This window comes from Haliotis rubra, unplaced genomic scaffold (assembly GCF_003918875.1).
Source record: "Haliotis rubra isolate DU_JTF1 unplaced genomic scaffold, ASM391887v1 Scf241, whole genome shotgun sequence".
NCBI classification, from domain to species: Eukaryota; Metazoa; Mollusca; class Gastropoda; order Lepetellida; family Haliotidae; genus Haliotis; species Haliotis rubra.
This window is the reverse complement of record NW_025766459.1, coordinates 52,698-68,643: the sequence shown is the minus strand read 5'-3', so window position 1 is coordinate 68,643 and position 15,946 is coordinate 52,698. Positions and strand designations below refer to the sequence as shown.

The 15,946-nt window shown below is 38.2% G+C and overlaps 1 protein-coding gene across 1 annotated transcript; it reads right to left on the bottom strand.

The window, feature by feature from the left end:
• Positions 1 to 1,066: 1,066 nt before the first annotated feature.
• Positions 1,067 to 6,384, bottom strand: LOC124278737 (UPF0691 protein C9orf116 homolog). The gene is made up of 4 exons (XM_046714503.1): positions 6,252 to 6,384; positions 2,227 to 2,335; positions 1,844 to 1,977; positions 1,067 to 1,542 (listed from the first exon to the last, which is right to left on the bottom strand). Exons 1-4 carry the CDS (start codon positions 6,267 to 6,269, stop codon positions 1,474 to 1,476), a joined length of 330 nt encoding a protein of 109 aa, XP_046570459.1. The 5' UTR covers positions 6,270 to 6,384; the 3' UTR covers positions 1,067 to 1,473.
• Between the last annotated feature and the right edge of the window lie 9,562 nt (positions 6,385 to 15,946).

Here is a 15,946-nt window from a genome sequence, read left to right as displayed (position 1 = left end):
CCCATGTGGAATTCGAACCCGGGTCTTCGGCGTGACGAGCCAACGCTTTAACCACTTGGCTACCCACCGCCCCCTTAGATGTAAGAACAATCAGATGTTGAACCGCATCAACATCTATGGATATCCACGGACAACATATTGTGCTTGCCCAAATTGAAAATGCATTTTGGCGACATCCATCCTCGATATCTCCGGGGTATACGTTACGATCACTCTGCACTATACCCTGGATGCATCCACGGCTATGTTGATTTTATTACCTCCCTTGCCTGGCTTTTTATCCAATCAGGTGTCTACGCTGGGAAGTTGAGCGAACCAGTCACAACTCACTTTCACTTCTTAAATTATCTAACCGTTTAAACTTGGCAACACAATAGATGCAGAGGGCACTCTGAAGATGTGGAAGGAGTTCTTTACATGTTTTGTAAAGTTTCAGATCTGTCAATTTGTTTGTATTATTTCTCAAATCTGAGTGGTACTGCGAACAAACCTTCGCGACTGCGACCGCTGTCAAGCTGTTGACACTGGCAAGCTCTGATGTAACGGCGGCTTAGCTGATTGGCTACTGTGAGAATGAGGAGCCAGCAAAGGGAGGTAATATAATTATCGGGCCAAGGCGTGGATGCATCCAGGATATAGTGCAGAGTGATCGTAACGTATACCCTGGAGATATCGAGGATGGGCGACATCAGGCAAAGAGATTTTTTTTCTCGGTTGAATACCAACTGAAACACCACAATACAGTAGGACAAAGTTTTTCAACACAAGAAAGAAGGCAATTAAATACTTTAAACAATAAATTGTTATCACAACAACAGCAATATAGCAGATTCCAACTTTCACGACATGACTGACTGACTGAGTTTGGTTTTACGCTGCTTTTAGCAATATTCCAGCAATATCACAGCGGGGAACACCAGAAATGGGCATCACTCATTGTACCCATGTGGGGATTCGAACCTGGGTCTTCGGCGTGACGAGCCAACGCTTTAACCACTAGACTACCCCACTGCCCTTCACGACATGAACACATGGAGACTTACAGAGGGAACACAACTCAGGCAATGCATGGAAGATTTAATGATATATAAAATGATATACAATGATTTCCACACACAGCATGCAAGCGACGAAAGTAAACTCACCCTCCAATATCTGGTAGGACTGATGTATATAACACCCCACTACACATGATATCAACAATAAGACTTGGATGTAGTTTTATATAAATGTTCCCAGTAACTTTAAATACTTGAAATATTAATATCATCATCATATGATATAGTTTATTACCACTTTCAACAACAGACTACTGAATAACTCTCAACTTTCATTATATTGCTTCATTTCCATTTCATTTATGCAGATGTAAGAAACTTTTCATAATAAAATGTAACAAAACACTGACTAAAATTTTAGCAAGAGTCAGAGGTGTGGAATGTGAGATCTGTGAATGTGTACAATATTAGACAGCTAGACACGACTCTGGTCTAGACCTGTGTTCAGCGAGTGGTTCCGGTACATGCCGCATACGCCCAGTTTCTGAAACACAACATTACATCCTGAATCCAATAGGACAGACCAAACCTACATTCAAGGCTAAATCATTGCAAGATTCTCAAATATGAGGATTAACAACTTGAGTTACTTCTTAGATTCTATCCAAAATATACTGTGTATAATTGACATATACCAAATTCAAGTGCGGACAGTTTTGTCTACTTTTAGCTAATTCATGCCAACTAAATACAATTCTATAATCTCTAAAATCAACATTTTGTAAATAATGTTGTATCCCCCCAAAGTCTTGTATTAGCATAGCTGACAATGTTTTTTGTCATACCTCTGAGAATTGCTGGGACTTGGCATGAAAACATGTTGGCATGGTGTGAACGCTCGGTGCCCGACGGCCATACTCGGAGGATGTCGTCATGTACATGGGGTGCTGGGGCTTCCCGACGTAGCCTTCGAACCAGTCTGCAACACACACATCAACACCATCAGTTCCTCCATACTGTCCATACGATCCTCACAAACTCACATTCAGTTATTTAGTGATTACTAATGTTTACAATGGAAATACACAGCCCATGAGTCCATTACACAAGACAATCTTCGACTGCGACTGAAGTGACACACGGCAGTTAAGATCATTTTGTTGAAAAAAGGGTCAGCACATGAGCTGAATGACTCAGACTGTCTTGTGTCACTTCATGATGTACTTACTGGGGTTGTCGAACCTGGCTGGCATCTCCTTTGTCCGGTAGTAGTCAGATGTCTTGGCATCCTTGGGCACCCCTCCTGGTCCAAGCTCCGGTGCCTGGGGCGTCTGTGTCTGGAAGCATCACAATAAATACTATATGCAAATTGTTACATATGTCTCATTTCGTGAATATTGCTATATTACAGCCAAATCAGGTACCGCGAAATACTGCTGACTTTGGTTGATCACTGCTGTGAACACGATTTCCGTTACTTAACACCATGCTGTGTTCGTGTGAGAGGAGAATCTTAGGTGAAGAAGGTCTTCAACGTTTACACTTCGGTGGAATGACTGAGCATAGCAAAATACTATCACAGAAAAGCAGGATTTGAACCACCTAAGGGAGGCAACTCCACACACCACTAATGAACGCCATCTGTTTCTGTAACCTGGCCTGTAACGTTGTGTATTGAATACAGTTTGCAAAGAAACTTATATGCGTCATGTACTTCTTGTTTCCTCACTGTCCTACCTTGAGGAAAACTAATACAGGTTCTCATACCAGTCACTTTCACTGTCTGATGTGAAAAGTTACAGTTCAATTTCATCCACAGTTTGGTAGTTGCAGATGTGGGAACTATCATTTGAATGTACCTGTGGTTGAGCTATATATTCACATTACAGTGGTTTGACATTGCAATATGTAATCACAATGAAATTTCTCATTCTGCATGTACAAAACATGCTGAACATGCACAAACAAGCTGAACAAGCACAAACAGGCTGAACATGCACATACAAGCTGAACATGCACATAAACAAACAAGCCGAAGTCTGTGTGTTGGGTGCCTCATCATGTGTATCTCAGTGATCAGACAGAATCCAGGTGAAACCCTGACTCCAGTGTGGGAGTGAGGGGCGGGGGAGATAGATAGTGTCGCAAGTTGCCTGGATGTTTGGCAAATGAAAAAATGTAAATTCTTAAATGTGGCATGAGTACATCAAATGGGTCACCCACCAGGGTTCGGTGAGACCTGGGAATTGGAGACCCTCCAAAAAACCCACACCAAGACAAGATCATCTCACTACATTAAATGCACAACACAATAGATTCGAATCTGCAGGAAATACCAAGGGCCACTATTGGAAGTCATTCAACAGCGTGCCATCAAGGTGTCATGCAGGTACCACTCAACACTGCGGATACACCAGATACTGAGTTACATACACAAAATCAACTTTACACATGTTTATTATCATTATACACTCACTATGATTTCATAAGTCCGTTGTATTTTATATTAGCATGTTTGTTATACCTGCTGTGGCAAGTAAGGAATGTGGATACACTTAAAATATTTAACATCATCAACTCGTCAAGCAGTAGCATAGCACATTCCGTTGTTTGTTTGCATTTCTGTGAATGAATCCATATATAGTGAAATTATCAGTATGTTGCTAATTAAACCTGTAGCTTTATTCCATTTCTAGGAGATCAGATTGTCAACAATTTAAACAATGTGTAGCCCTAAACAAAGATTACAGATCCATGCCAGAATTCTATGACTCTTTTGGAAAGATATCACATTCATTTTCTAGTCATGATCACCTCTTACACTTGTTACAGTGTTACCTTATTTAGGACATTGAAATTAACAAAGAGTGAGTTAGGGGTGGAAATAACTTTAATCTTGATAGTGTACTCCGGTACAGTGGCACATGTAAAGTCACTTGCCCTGATAATTTTCCCACTATACCGACCTTTTTATTGCTGATTTTTTAAATAAACAACATAATTAACATTGGAAAGTCAACTGGACACCGGTACAGTGTGATATACAAATTTGCTTGCCCGACAGAAAAAAAACACTGGACTCGGACGTCGGGCAATGTGTTACTTCCACCCCTGTACTGGCCCTTTTGGACGCAGGTATTGGTATATTTTATCCAAGTTGAAGGAATAGATCAAGTGTCATTAAAAGGTAATTTTTCTGAATGTCGAGGACATCACAGGGGCGTGTCACGCTTAGAAACAGCGTTAGAAAGACATATAGGTATATAGACCCTACCCTAGTACTATATAAAAGGAAAAGGATGTAACAACGGAACCAATCTAAGTTAGATTTCACCCCGTAAACTATTTTTAAGGCCCTGTCGAGGCCTACGGATCAAAAGCGAGATGATTTCCCTACAGAATGAGCTATAAATGGTCACAATCGGATCATTATTTCAAAAGTTATATGCCACGACTCGCCGAAAACAGCTACCTTCTGCAATTCCAAGCCAAAATCATGGTTCACCCAAGACAGCGAAAACTCACCTTTTAAATTCGTTTATTAATTCCAGCCACGTTGACAGCACCTATGTAGGGCTAGATTCGATCGACAGCGCCATTCCATGGGTCTAAAAGCTTATTGCAACATCTACAAATCATTTCCTCGACAGTAAGCAGGCATTTTCTCCAAAACCATTGGCAATCATACTCATTTGTCGGTCATAGATGGCCTTGACATTTAAGTGACCTGAACAGTAAATTTGTAAGAATAATTTTAGAAGTTAAATATTTATAAATATAATTTCCTAAAAATGAATCAATATCGAATGCATTTTTACAACCTCTAAAACTATTCTTAACAATTTATTGTTCCGTACATCATCCCAAATATAGGATTATTGCAAAGTTCATATTTCGAGCCCATTAGCAAACAGTCAAAATCTTACAGTATTTTATATTTTCCACCAATCGGATTGCCCAATTCAGTTTCTGCGGATCTGCTCAGATCACTTGAATGTCAAGGCCATCTATGGCCGACAAGTGAGTATGATTGCAGATGGGTTTGGAGAAAATGCCTGCTTACTGTCGAGGAAATGATTTGTAGATGTTGCAATAAGCTTTTAGACCCATGGAATGGCGCTGTCGATCGAATCTAGCCCTACATAGGTGCTGTCAACGTGGCTGGAATTAATAAACAAATTTAAAAGGTGAGTTTTCGCTGTCTTGGGTGAACCATGATTTTGGCTTGGAATTGCAGAAGGTAGCTGTTTTCGGCGAGTCGTGGCATATAACTTTTGAAATAATGATCCGATTGTGACCATTTATAGCTCATTTTGTAGGGAAATCATCTCGCTTTCGATCCGTGGGCCTCGACGGGGCCTTAAAAATAGTTTATGTGGTGAAATCTAACTTTGATTGAGGAGGGGGTGATTCCGTTGTTACATCCCTTTCCTTTTAGGGTAGGGTAGGTAGGGTAGGTATTAGGGTTGGGTCTATATACCTATATGTCTTTTTTAACATTGTTTCTAAGCATGACACGCCCCTGTGAAGGACATAACATAGTTTGATAAATAATCAAAGGAACTACTGAATTAAAACAGGCTGAGTGGGTTAGGCGTCTGACTTTGTGTGCTGGTGATTAGGTGCCTGACTCTGAGGGTCTGGGTGCGAATCCTGGATGAGGTTCAAAATTACTAGAATCTGTACTTTACTAAGAAAGTGTAATCCCAAATATAACATATGTTACATTTGACCACTTTCTAAATGGCATTGTGTATTCATAACTCCTGATCAGTTTCTTATGTCGTGTACATGTTTCAACTTTTCATCAGGGTAATTGTCAAAACATAACAACATTGAGATTTCAGGTTACTTCTTTCATCAATACCTTTCCGTATCATAGCCATAGCCAACTCAGCATCAAATCAACAAACCTGATTTAATGGACTGTTTGTTTTGTTTCCCTGGTAAATAGTACACTGTCAACACTCTATTAGAAACTTAGGAAGAATCAGTATGTGTGTTGGCTGTCCCAATAATTCCATAAATGCAAATAGTTCAATCAAGGAATTTCTGAATCTGCAAAAATAATAATAGATGGCAACGGGAGACACTTCACTGACAATATTATTATGATGGTATAATCTGTATCTGGTTTGAAGATGCCTAAATAAGGATGTCATATCAAAGAACATTACTTGCTGACTATCAGAAAAAAATGGTTTTCTAGTTCTTTAAGTGTGAATCCAAATGATCGCTTCTCTGGTCGCTTACCTCCTCGTTAGCTTCCATTCTGTGAAATTCCTGTCACAATGTTATAATATTCACAGACTGAAGCCCCGAGCTTGGAGATCTATTAATACTTCGTTGTCAACTGGTTGCACAGCAACGATCAATGGTTCACGTGATATAATACTATCTTTCCAACTATTTGCGTTAGAAATTAACTGCTATTATAAATATTTACTGTATCATATGTTATTGTCTAAATGTATAATTGATTTGATTACAGTAATTTTGAATTGCAAAACAAATTTGAAATGCCTGATTTAATATGTTTTTGAAGTTTTAAGGCTAACGTGAAGATCTTTTATGAAAAGGCGTTGTTATACTAGTAGTATATAAACGTTTTTAGATAAAAATCATCAAACGAAGATATATTCGTATATCTCATTTGAAGTATCCGTGCTAAGTATAAGTGATTGTTTTCACATATATTTAGATAGTAAAGATAATAAGAAATATAAATACCGTGTGGACGAGAAATAAATAAACTTTAGCGCCATCTCTCGGTGATTGCAGACGAAGTCACGTGTGGCCATAGGCGAAAGTGTTCCTGTTTGTATAAGCATGGCTACTTTCCCAGTTTGCGAGATGAACTCAACCAACTCATCAAATCAAAACCGCTTCGGTTTGCTCAGCGATGACGAGGTTTGTGTTGGGATGTTTTATTTGGATATTGTATTAACTGACCCATATTTGTATATTGCTAATATTGTCTACTCATTTAGGTCAGTGCACGAATACAGAAGGGTTTCAAAACATGACCTGTCAAAAGCGTTCTTGTCATGCATGAGTGCAAACTTGGGGAGTACTGCACTTTACCGGGCGCACTTTTTCAGATTAATTAGCGCTGCTGGGGTTCCCTAACCCTAACCCCTAACCCTAAGGATTGTAAAGGGTGCCTAACCCTAAACCCTAACCCTAAACAAACTTGTACTTCAGGTTAACGTTAACGAATATGTGATACAACGTATTCAGAGTGTGTTAAATATCAATAATCACTCGTTCAACTAATGTCTACAAGTACTTAAAGAACAAATAAACAGTATAGAAACTGTGTAGCACGCTCAAGCTCGTCATTTTGATGATTTCTCGACATCAACGAAGGCATGCCGAATCGTTGCGTTGTCGTCAATTGCTCCTAGGGGTCTGACGATGGTGTCACCATGCACAGATTTCCACTGGACCCTGCAGTTCGTTCAAAATGGGTTATGGTTGTGAGTGCGAAGCGAGCGTTGTGGAAGCCTGAAACGATATCTTATTTGTGTTCAGATCGCTTCACGGAAGTTAAAGAATCAAAACTACTTACTAGTTGTAGTAACATATGTATATGATTGATGACCATTAAGATTTTCCATGACACAACTTGTAACATATCGATTTCTTCCTCGGAAGCGAGGTTGTGGTCGAAGTAACAATAATACTGTAAGTAGTAGTATTTTGACACCTACCTTGCTGCCACGAGAGAAATTGTTATGTTAAAAGCTATGTCATGCAAAATCCTATTGGCCATCAATCAAATACATATTTTACTACCAGTAGAAAGTAGTTTTGATTTTATAACTTTCGGTGAAAACAAACCTAAATAGCATTTATCCTCAGACTGGCGGATGTTCGCGACAGGGTGCCGCCATTTTTGAAAATCGTAAAGTCACGGGCTAAAGTCTGTTAGAATTACTGAGATTATGGTTTGTTTTCATCAAGTTAGAAAATCAAAACTACTTTCTACTCGTAGTTAAATATGTATTTGAATCATGACCAAAAGGATTTTACATGACACAACTTATAACATAACGATTTCTTCCACGGAAGCGAGGTGGGGGTCGAAGTGACAATTCTGCGCGATAAGTTTCTTGCTACATTCATGTGGTTAACGTCCACTCACCAGTATGTAGATACTAGTCAATGTACGTCTTTATATTTGGTCTTATAATCCTAATTAGTTTATTATCTAGTCTCTCGTACAGACCCTGAAGCAAATATATCCAAGAAAGCCCACACAAATCTAGAAAATGTGGCAAGTCTAGATTTCCTCAGCTTCTGAAAATGAAGAAAGTCTCAGGGCTCCTTTTCATTATATATATATTTTCTTTTACTATGAACTTTTTTCAGTAAAATATGTTCATTTCAGAGACTAGTTGTAAGTCTATTTATTATCATACTTGTATGCATTTTGAAACTAAATAAAAAGCAGACGATCTGCTGGTACTTATAGTGAATTTATAACAGGACTGTAATATCTAGACATTTTATAGTTTGCCAATGTGAATCATAATTCGCACACATGCCCCAGTGTATGTTGTCTGTCTCATTACACTTCACGGCGAAAACAATGATTCTGTTGAATGCTACGCCAAATAAACAAAAACAAAATGCAAATATTAAAATTAAAACAGATTAAAGTTATAGGAACAATGTCAGGCTATTTATTACCTTGTTCCAGGAATGTATCCATCAATATCCACAAAAACGAGTGATATGCCATTCATCTGCAGCTGTTGTGTGTCTTTTTAGCAGTCCAATATACGAAAAAGGGACATATCGTTTCAGGTATTACACATTGGTGTATAGTCTCATTGGTAACCTAAGATAGCACACCTGGCAACTAATTGCATAATGTCCGCCTTTCTTTTAAAAAAAGTAATTTAGTTAGCCAATATTGAGCAATCAATCATTGTATTGGCGGTTAATCCTTTGAAAGAAGGGCATTGTTTTTTCGCAGACACAGACACGACAGAGTGTATTCAGTATAGATTAGTAAATCTACATACATACACGCTACCTTTTATAATGTTGAGTATTTACTCCAGACACAAGAAATGCCAAATGGGAACCTTTGTCGGGTAATCTAAGTGGTGTTACCACTAATTATACCTGTTATAAATTAATTAACTGACAATCATGTGAATGATGACAAATAACATGTGTAGGTTTATACCACCTAACACGGGTAACAACAATTTTTAATATCATACGTACCGTACTAGACGTCATATTTTGACATGACATGATTAAATATCGAGGTAAAAAAACCACAGAAATGGGATCAATTTGGTTCAGTCATTATACCATCCAGGCATTAGAAAACCTGAAAAAGCCCACACTGATTTGATACTTTATTACAATCAGGCAAGAACTACCGGGGATATTTTCAAATTACTGCATCTGATGGGCATCCACCCTTCTTAATGTCCCACTGTTCAGGTTGAAGAAATTATGATCGTAACCATGATGAGCGAGGCTGATCATCGTTTTCGCTATCACTAGTGTCTGGCTCGAACAAATAAGGCCTAGCGACGCCAAGGAATTTTGACAGAATTGTCTATGAAAACAAGTTGTAACTCGGAAACTAGGCAAAGCAGGAGACAAAATTCAATGACAGTAGATTGTGAGAACATATAGCTTTCATTTTTCACAACAGTTGCCACGATTTCAGGTTTATACAAACCTGTAAACAAGATAATTTACCCCCTGAAATGTACATGAATTTTGCATCGGCCCTCATACCTATTCCTCATATGACGTCACAGAGACGCGCTGCTCTGATTGGTTGAAATTTCATGCGCGGGTGAGAATTGTGCACTGTTGTCAAAATGGTCGATTTAAGTTAATTAAAGATCGAAATGAGAAGTTTTACTGACAGGGTTTCATTTATAACAATGCCAATTAGTGATTTATGTATTTGTACCCCCCCTAGAGTATATGTGATCTTTAAGTTAAGAAGTGCTGTCATGATCTGTCTTAAGATCAAAGACGTATGATACAACTGTTTACCTTTTTGGTCTAATTAGTTCGCTTGACATTACGATTTCCTTCACACAGAGGAAGAAAAAAACACAATTCCGAATAGAGGTGTTCCGATTAATTGAAATAATCGAACATTGGTCGCAGTGGCCAAACGACCAAGCTATCGATCACATTTTCTCATAATCGAACACAAACGATTTTGGAACCGCTGTAATAGAGTTTGAAATACTTGATGATAGAACATATCTAGGATGTTGTCAGGGCCTGAAAATGTGTTTATTTCTAAGAAAACTCACTTCACTTTCTGAAAAGTCATGATTCTTGAAGAATCTGGGAAATTTATGTTACACTGGAACTGAATAATTTTACACTGGATGTGAAATTTGCAAATGTAATTTGTGCAGTTTCAAAAAACAACAGAGAAGCAAATGTGTCTTCTTTATACTTATCTGCAACTACAACCTGAATAGGAAAATCTAAAAAATGACGCTAACCAATTTTTTTCGATGATTGGTCGTTGGTATTGAACCAATCATCAATTGTGAGATTTCAACCAATTCCCAACACTAATTCCGAAATGGCAACATTGCAGTTTACCCGGCGCATCTGATTGGTTTTAGTTGTGTTAGGGTTAGCCATGGTTAGGTTACCCCCTAGTTAATAATTAAATAAACTCGTATTCCAGCCAAGGCCTACGTCGAGTTGGCGAGCACACCTTGATATAGTGCAAAGTCGTCTATTTATATGCTTGACTAGGTTACCCCCTCGTCTTATCTTAAGCTTTTGGTTCCCTTTCACTACCTTGTCATCAGTACTACAGTCCGTTTGGCTCAAAAGCGGACTGATGAACTGCAATCTAACTCGAAAACTAATAAACATAACATACTCAATGAAACGCTGATCATAATCAAAACATCATACCCACTCTGTGAGGTTTTTGCAGAATTTTTGTCCTAAAAATAATAAAGTTGTTTAACAAACTATCATTAAAATATTGACACAGTTCACTGTCTGTTACGAGAGAGAAGTGCAGAGAAAGGGACAGCCAGGTGTCTTCAGCGTGAGGAGCGGACGCAAGATGCAAGAATGTCAGTGCAGTTGTTTTAGTAATTCCCAATGAGAATGATAATTTGCTTCCTGCTGATTGGCTGGTTCATGTTAAATTGTTTCCCTTGTTCGCGAAGTGGTTTGTAGTAACGTCATACCAACAGCATCGTCACCAACAGTCAAACATGAAGTCATCCATTGTTCATGATGCCCTAGACAAGAGATGAGCTGATCTCTCCAGTGGTCACTTTTGGTGGTTTCTGATGTGTAACAAAACACAGTTATTTAGCCTAGTGGTTAAAGCCACGGGATGAAGACCTGTGTTCAATTGCCCACATGGGTACAATGTGTGAAGCCCATTTGTGGTGTCCCCTGCTGTGATATAGCTGGAATATTGTGTAAAGCGTTGTAAACTGGTCCTCCTTCACTCCTGTGATACATGCTAGTGACACAAAATTCCAAGTTAAGTGTTCTTGTCAGGCAATTCAGGCAGAAGGGGCTTTTTTGCTCAAATTAGTCAGTGAAATTAAAGTCACCACTATACGGTCTAACATCGGTTATTATATAAATAATATTACTATGTAACCTTCAGTGAAGATACGGGTTAGAATTGGTCATCAGCTACGCTGACTTGGTTGACCAATATCATCGTATCCCAATGGCAAAGATCGATGTTCATGATGTTAATCACTGGCTTGTCTGGTGCAGACTCTAGTATTCCTGAGTCTGGCATTAAACAGCAAACAAACCTGATGACATGAACTGAACTGGGCAATTCCTAATTTGGAACTATTTGACAAAATTTGCCACAGTGAGTGAGTGAGTTTAGTTTTACGGCCGCCTTTGCAATATTCCTGCAATATCATGTTATTTTAGTGATAAATTGTTCAGTGATTTTCCCCTGAAGTGGTGGTAACCAAACACACATGGTTTCATTGTGATCAATTTTGGTGCTGTCCCTCAGAGTCGAGAAAATCCTGTGGTTAATTCCTGACCTCCATGTCAGTCTACTAATGACCGGAAACAAGCTGTCTTACTTTGAATCAAGTATTCTTCTGTTTGAAATTAGTTGTGTTGTAAAGTTTAAGTCGTCAGGTAATATATTTCCAATGTCGTACTGTGGTGGATGATATATTTGTACAGTATTTGTTACGGTGGTTGATGCCTCTCAACACCATGAAGACTGTTCAGAACATATGTAATGTACCTAGTCAAAATAGAAATGCTGTTCATTGTTACTGTTAGTGAGTGAATGACATGTGATACAGCTCAGGATCACCTCAGGGCAATCAAACAGCTGTTTTTCTGTCAATTTTCTATTTGTTTTATTTCTTTTACCCCAGTAGTTTGAAACATATCGGCAAGATAAATTCATGGAAGTTGAACCCTGATGGAATGACAACATGATGATTCTGTTCTCTGTATAGTAGCTGTGGCTCTCACACTGGTTTTTATGTCTCTTTTGTCGACTCAGCTGAACTGTTATTGTACGTGAAGCTTTGTGTAGTCATATTGTGTAGCGTATATATTGCTTTCACTTGTATTGATTTTGTTTATTGTTTGAAGTTATAACTGTTTATGTGACAGATGTTATCAGAAATGTTGTGTGTTTTGGGATATGTCGGATGTTCTGCTAGATGTAGTCCGTGTAAGGCATGTCCCTGTGTACATGGTTTAGACTTGACGTAATCTGGTAATGCTGTATAAATTACAGTATCACATTTACCAGTGCTCAACATTAGAATATACATGATATACCTGATATATACTACACTGCTGATATACTACACTGATAGTATCATGAGTTTTACTATTATGATATTCGATTGTGTTAAGAGAACAACCCACTGTACACAGACAATGTATGTGACAGTCACAGACAGGTTTTGAAATAACAGTCTGTATTATTAAACACTGAATCATTATCCCCCGCCGCGCGTTTAGTGCGAAGCGGGGGATATAGTATTAGGCTCTGTCCGTACGTACGTACGAATTGGAATATCTTAAGAACCATTAATTAGATTCTTTTCATACTTGGTACCTAGGTTCATCACAGTATAAGAAAGGTCCCAGTCAAGTTTGGTGACCTTGACCTTCATTTCAAGGTCACAAGGGGACTTTAACGTTTTACCCTTGTCAGCGAGATATCTCAAGAACCGTTTTACTGGATTTTCTTCATATTCACCACCAAGCTTTACCTAGGGAAGGCGCAGGGCCCCAGTCGAATTTGGTGACCTTCACTTAATTTTCAAGGTCACAACGACACTTTGAAGATTTCAGCATGTTAACCTGCATGTAAAGATTGTCAGCGAGATATCTCAAGAACAGTTCACTGGACTTTCTCCATAGACTTTCAAGATTTCCCTTGAATGTTTTTCAATAAGCAATTACTGTATTACTATTTTTGCATATTTCATACACTAAGACATTCATGTCAAGGTCAAAGTCAGTCTTGAAAATATTTGTGCGTTTGAACAACTACAGAACAAGATATCACGAGAGGTTGACTGGTCATGTTTTTGTTGACATTTAACTTTCATCTTAAATTACGATCTTCACTTTCATTACTTTTTAAGTTTGATTTCATAATTTGCGGTGGGGGATTATGTCACCTTAGTGACAATGCTTGTTTTGATATGTAACCATGGCAACTTACGAATCACAGTTTTATAATCGACCTTTTCTTGTGTTTGTAGTGATGTTTCCATAGCTACCATTGTATATAGCAGATTATTGATTAATATGAAAGCCATTTGCAATTTTTATAAAGCCCAATCTTTTCTTTTATGGAAAGGCCAGACCAATTTTATTTCTTGTTCTTCGGACGTTATTTTTTCAAGAATAAGAAAAGAAAAAAATTATTAATTTTCCCCGCTCAAAAAATAATGTCCTAATGTTTGTATTGGCCCAAAATGTAAACTTACAAAAAATTGTTTTTAGATTGTTTTTTGCCCCATATACACTTCATAAATTGCTAAAAGTAAAATACTTTATGTATTTAGAAGGAATATTAATTTGACTGGTGGTTTTATTTTTATTTCTTTCCCTCCTGCCTTTAGGTTTTTTGAAGACAAAAATCAGTAAAACAAGAAATAAAATTGGTCTGGCCTAATTGTGTTATTAAATATGTTAATTTTAGTTCACTCAATATATACCTAGAGTGTAATGGTGCCTCTGTTCTTCCGGGGTGGTGGGATAGCCTAGTGGTTAAAGCGTTCACTCGTCATGCCGAAGACCCAGGTTCGATTCCCCACATGGGTACAATATCTGAAGCCCATTTCTGGTGTCCCTGCCTTGATATTGCTGGAATATTGCTAAAAGCGGCGTTAAACCATACTCACTCACTCTTTTCTTCCCGTTACCATGGTTACTGTAAACTAAGTAAGCTGATTCCCTGGCTGTGTCCATGGTCTGGTGGATAGAATGTCTGCCGGAGAACGAAAGGTTCGTGGTTAAGCTCCTCAGGTGCCTTATATCAAATGACCTAAATAGATAGTACTTGTTACCCAGTTCAGGCCTTGATACTGGAGGGATAGAACAAGGACTGGTTGGCTCAGAGTCTGCATACTTTGTCTGATTGGGGCATCCATGTTCAACTGCCGTGTTTCAGAAGGCTGGCCAGGGTTTGCATGAAGCAGAAATGTGCATCCAGTACACAGACAACTATAAACCAGGAGGAGATATAGATATATTGTCTAAAATCTCAACAAGGAACATAAAGGTCTTGTTATTAATATGATTAGAACATATTAAAAGTACAGTACGTTACACTATTTCATTACTGCCATGATCTCACATTTTTTTTTTGTAAGAAATTAGGGATAACCTAGTTTTGTAGGGCAAGATAAAACCCTGGCTAGAATAAAACTGACATAAGTCTAGGCTAGGTCAGAGAGACAGAGACATACTGCAATAAATCTTGAACACGTGGAGATCATCTTTCATTTTAATAATCATTTATTGATGGTTACACAATCTCATGATTTCATATGAATTGCATGTATCTAGAGGTGTCCTTGTTCTTGTTGTAAGACATCTGTTACTGTACAAAACCATATAGCTGGAATATTGCTAAGTGCAGTGTAAGACTAAATGCAAATCCAAAGAAACATCTATACCGAATTTAACACAAAAAGTAGACTATTTTGAGGCAAGTCAGTATTGAACATGTGCATGCCGTCTGACCCTAAATGCTCTCTGCGTGCGTGTGTGTGAGGCTCGCTGACTTGCTTGACACATGTCATCATCGTATCCCAACTGCATAGTAGGGCTGTATCGATGCATTGCAATTGTTGAGTCTCCGATAGCAATTAATCAATGGTAGAAACGAAAAACTATCGATGCATCGATGGTATGTGCAGTGTTCACAAATAGCGTCTGACCCTCTGACAAATCCGGCAGATTAAGCCAGCGGTCCGATAGTAATCTACAACCCACCTGTCTCAGTTTCTGACTGTATATTTCACAATGATTTTGACTGAAGTTGTTATATGTGACATGTGACACTTGTTTGCTGTTAATAAATCTTATGTTTGTTAATAATTTCAATGCCAATTACACAGGATCCAATTTCCTGTTACTTTGAAACACCATTAAGTGAACACTGGTATGTGTGACTAATTTACTTCCGATGATAAATCGCGCAGTGCAAATTACAGGAAATTACCAGACTTGTTCACTTTGATTTAGATTGCAGACTTGCAGCTTCACTGAGTTTATGTTTTAATTGTTTACCTCATCTGGGTTTCAAGTTTATTGTCAGTTGTTATATTGACTAAAACTACTTTTAACTTGTTTTTATTTCACATAAACTATACATTCATTTGGGAAATTACTTCAAATGAAATGCCTGGTGTGTTTTTGTCCTGAGCCAGAAGGCCTGGTGTGTTTTG

What these genes read in the sequence shown, in the direction of transcription:
- LOC124278737 (XM_046714503.1), bottom strand. An exon ending in AGCCAGGTTCGACAACCCCA is followed by an intron (nt 1,978 to 2,226) that starts GTAAGTACATCA and finishes TGTGTGTTGCAG; the next exon opens with ACTGGTTCGAAGGCTACGTC. An exon ending in AGTCCCAGCAATTCTCAGAG is followed by an intron (nt 1,543 to 1,843) that starts GTATGACAAAAA and finishes GTTGTGTTTCAG; the next exon opens with AAACTGGGCGTATGCGGCAT.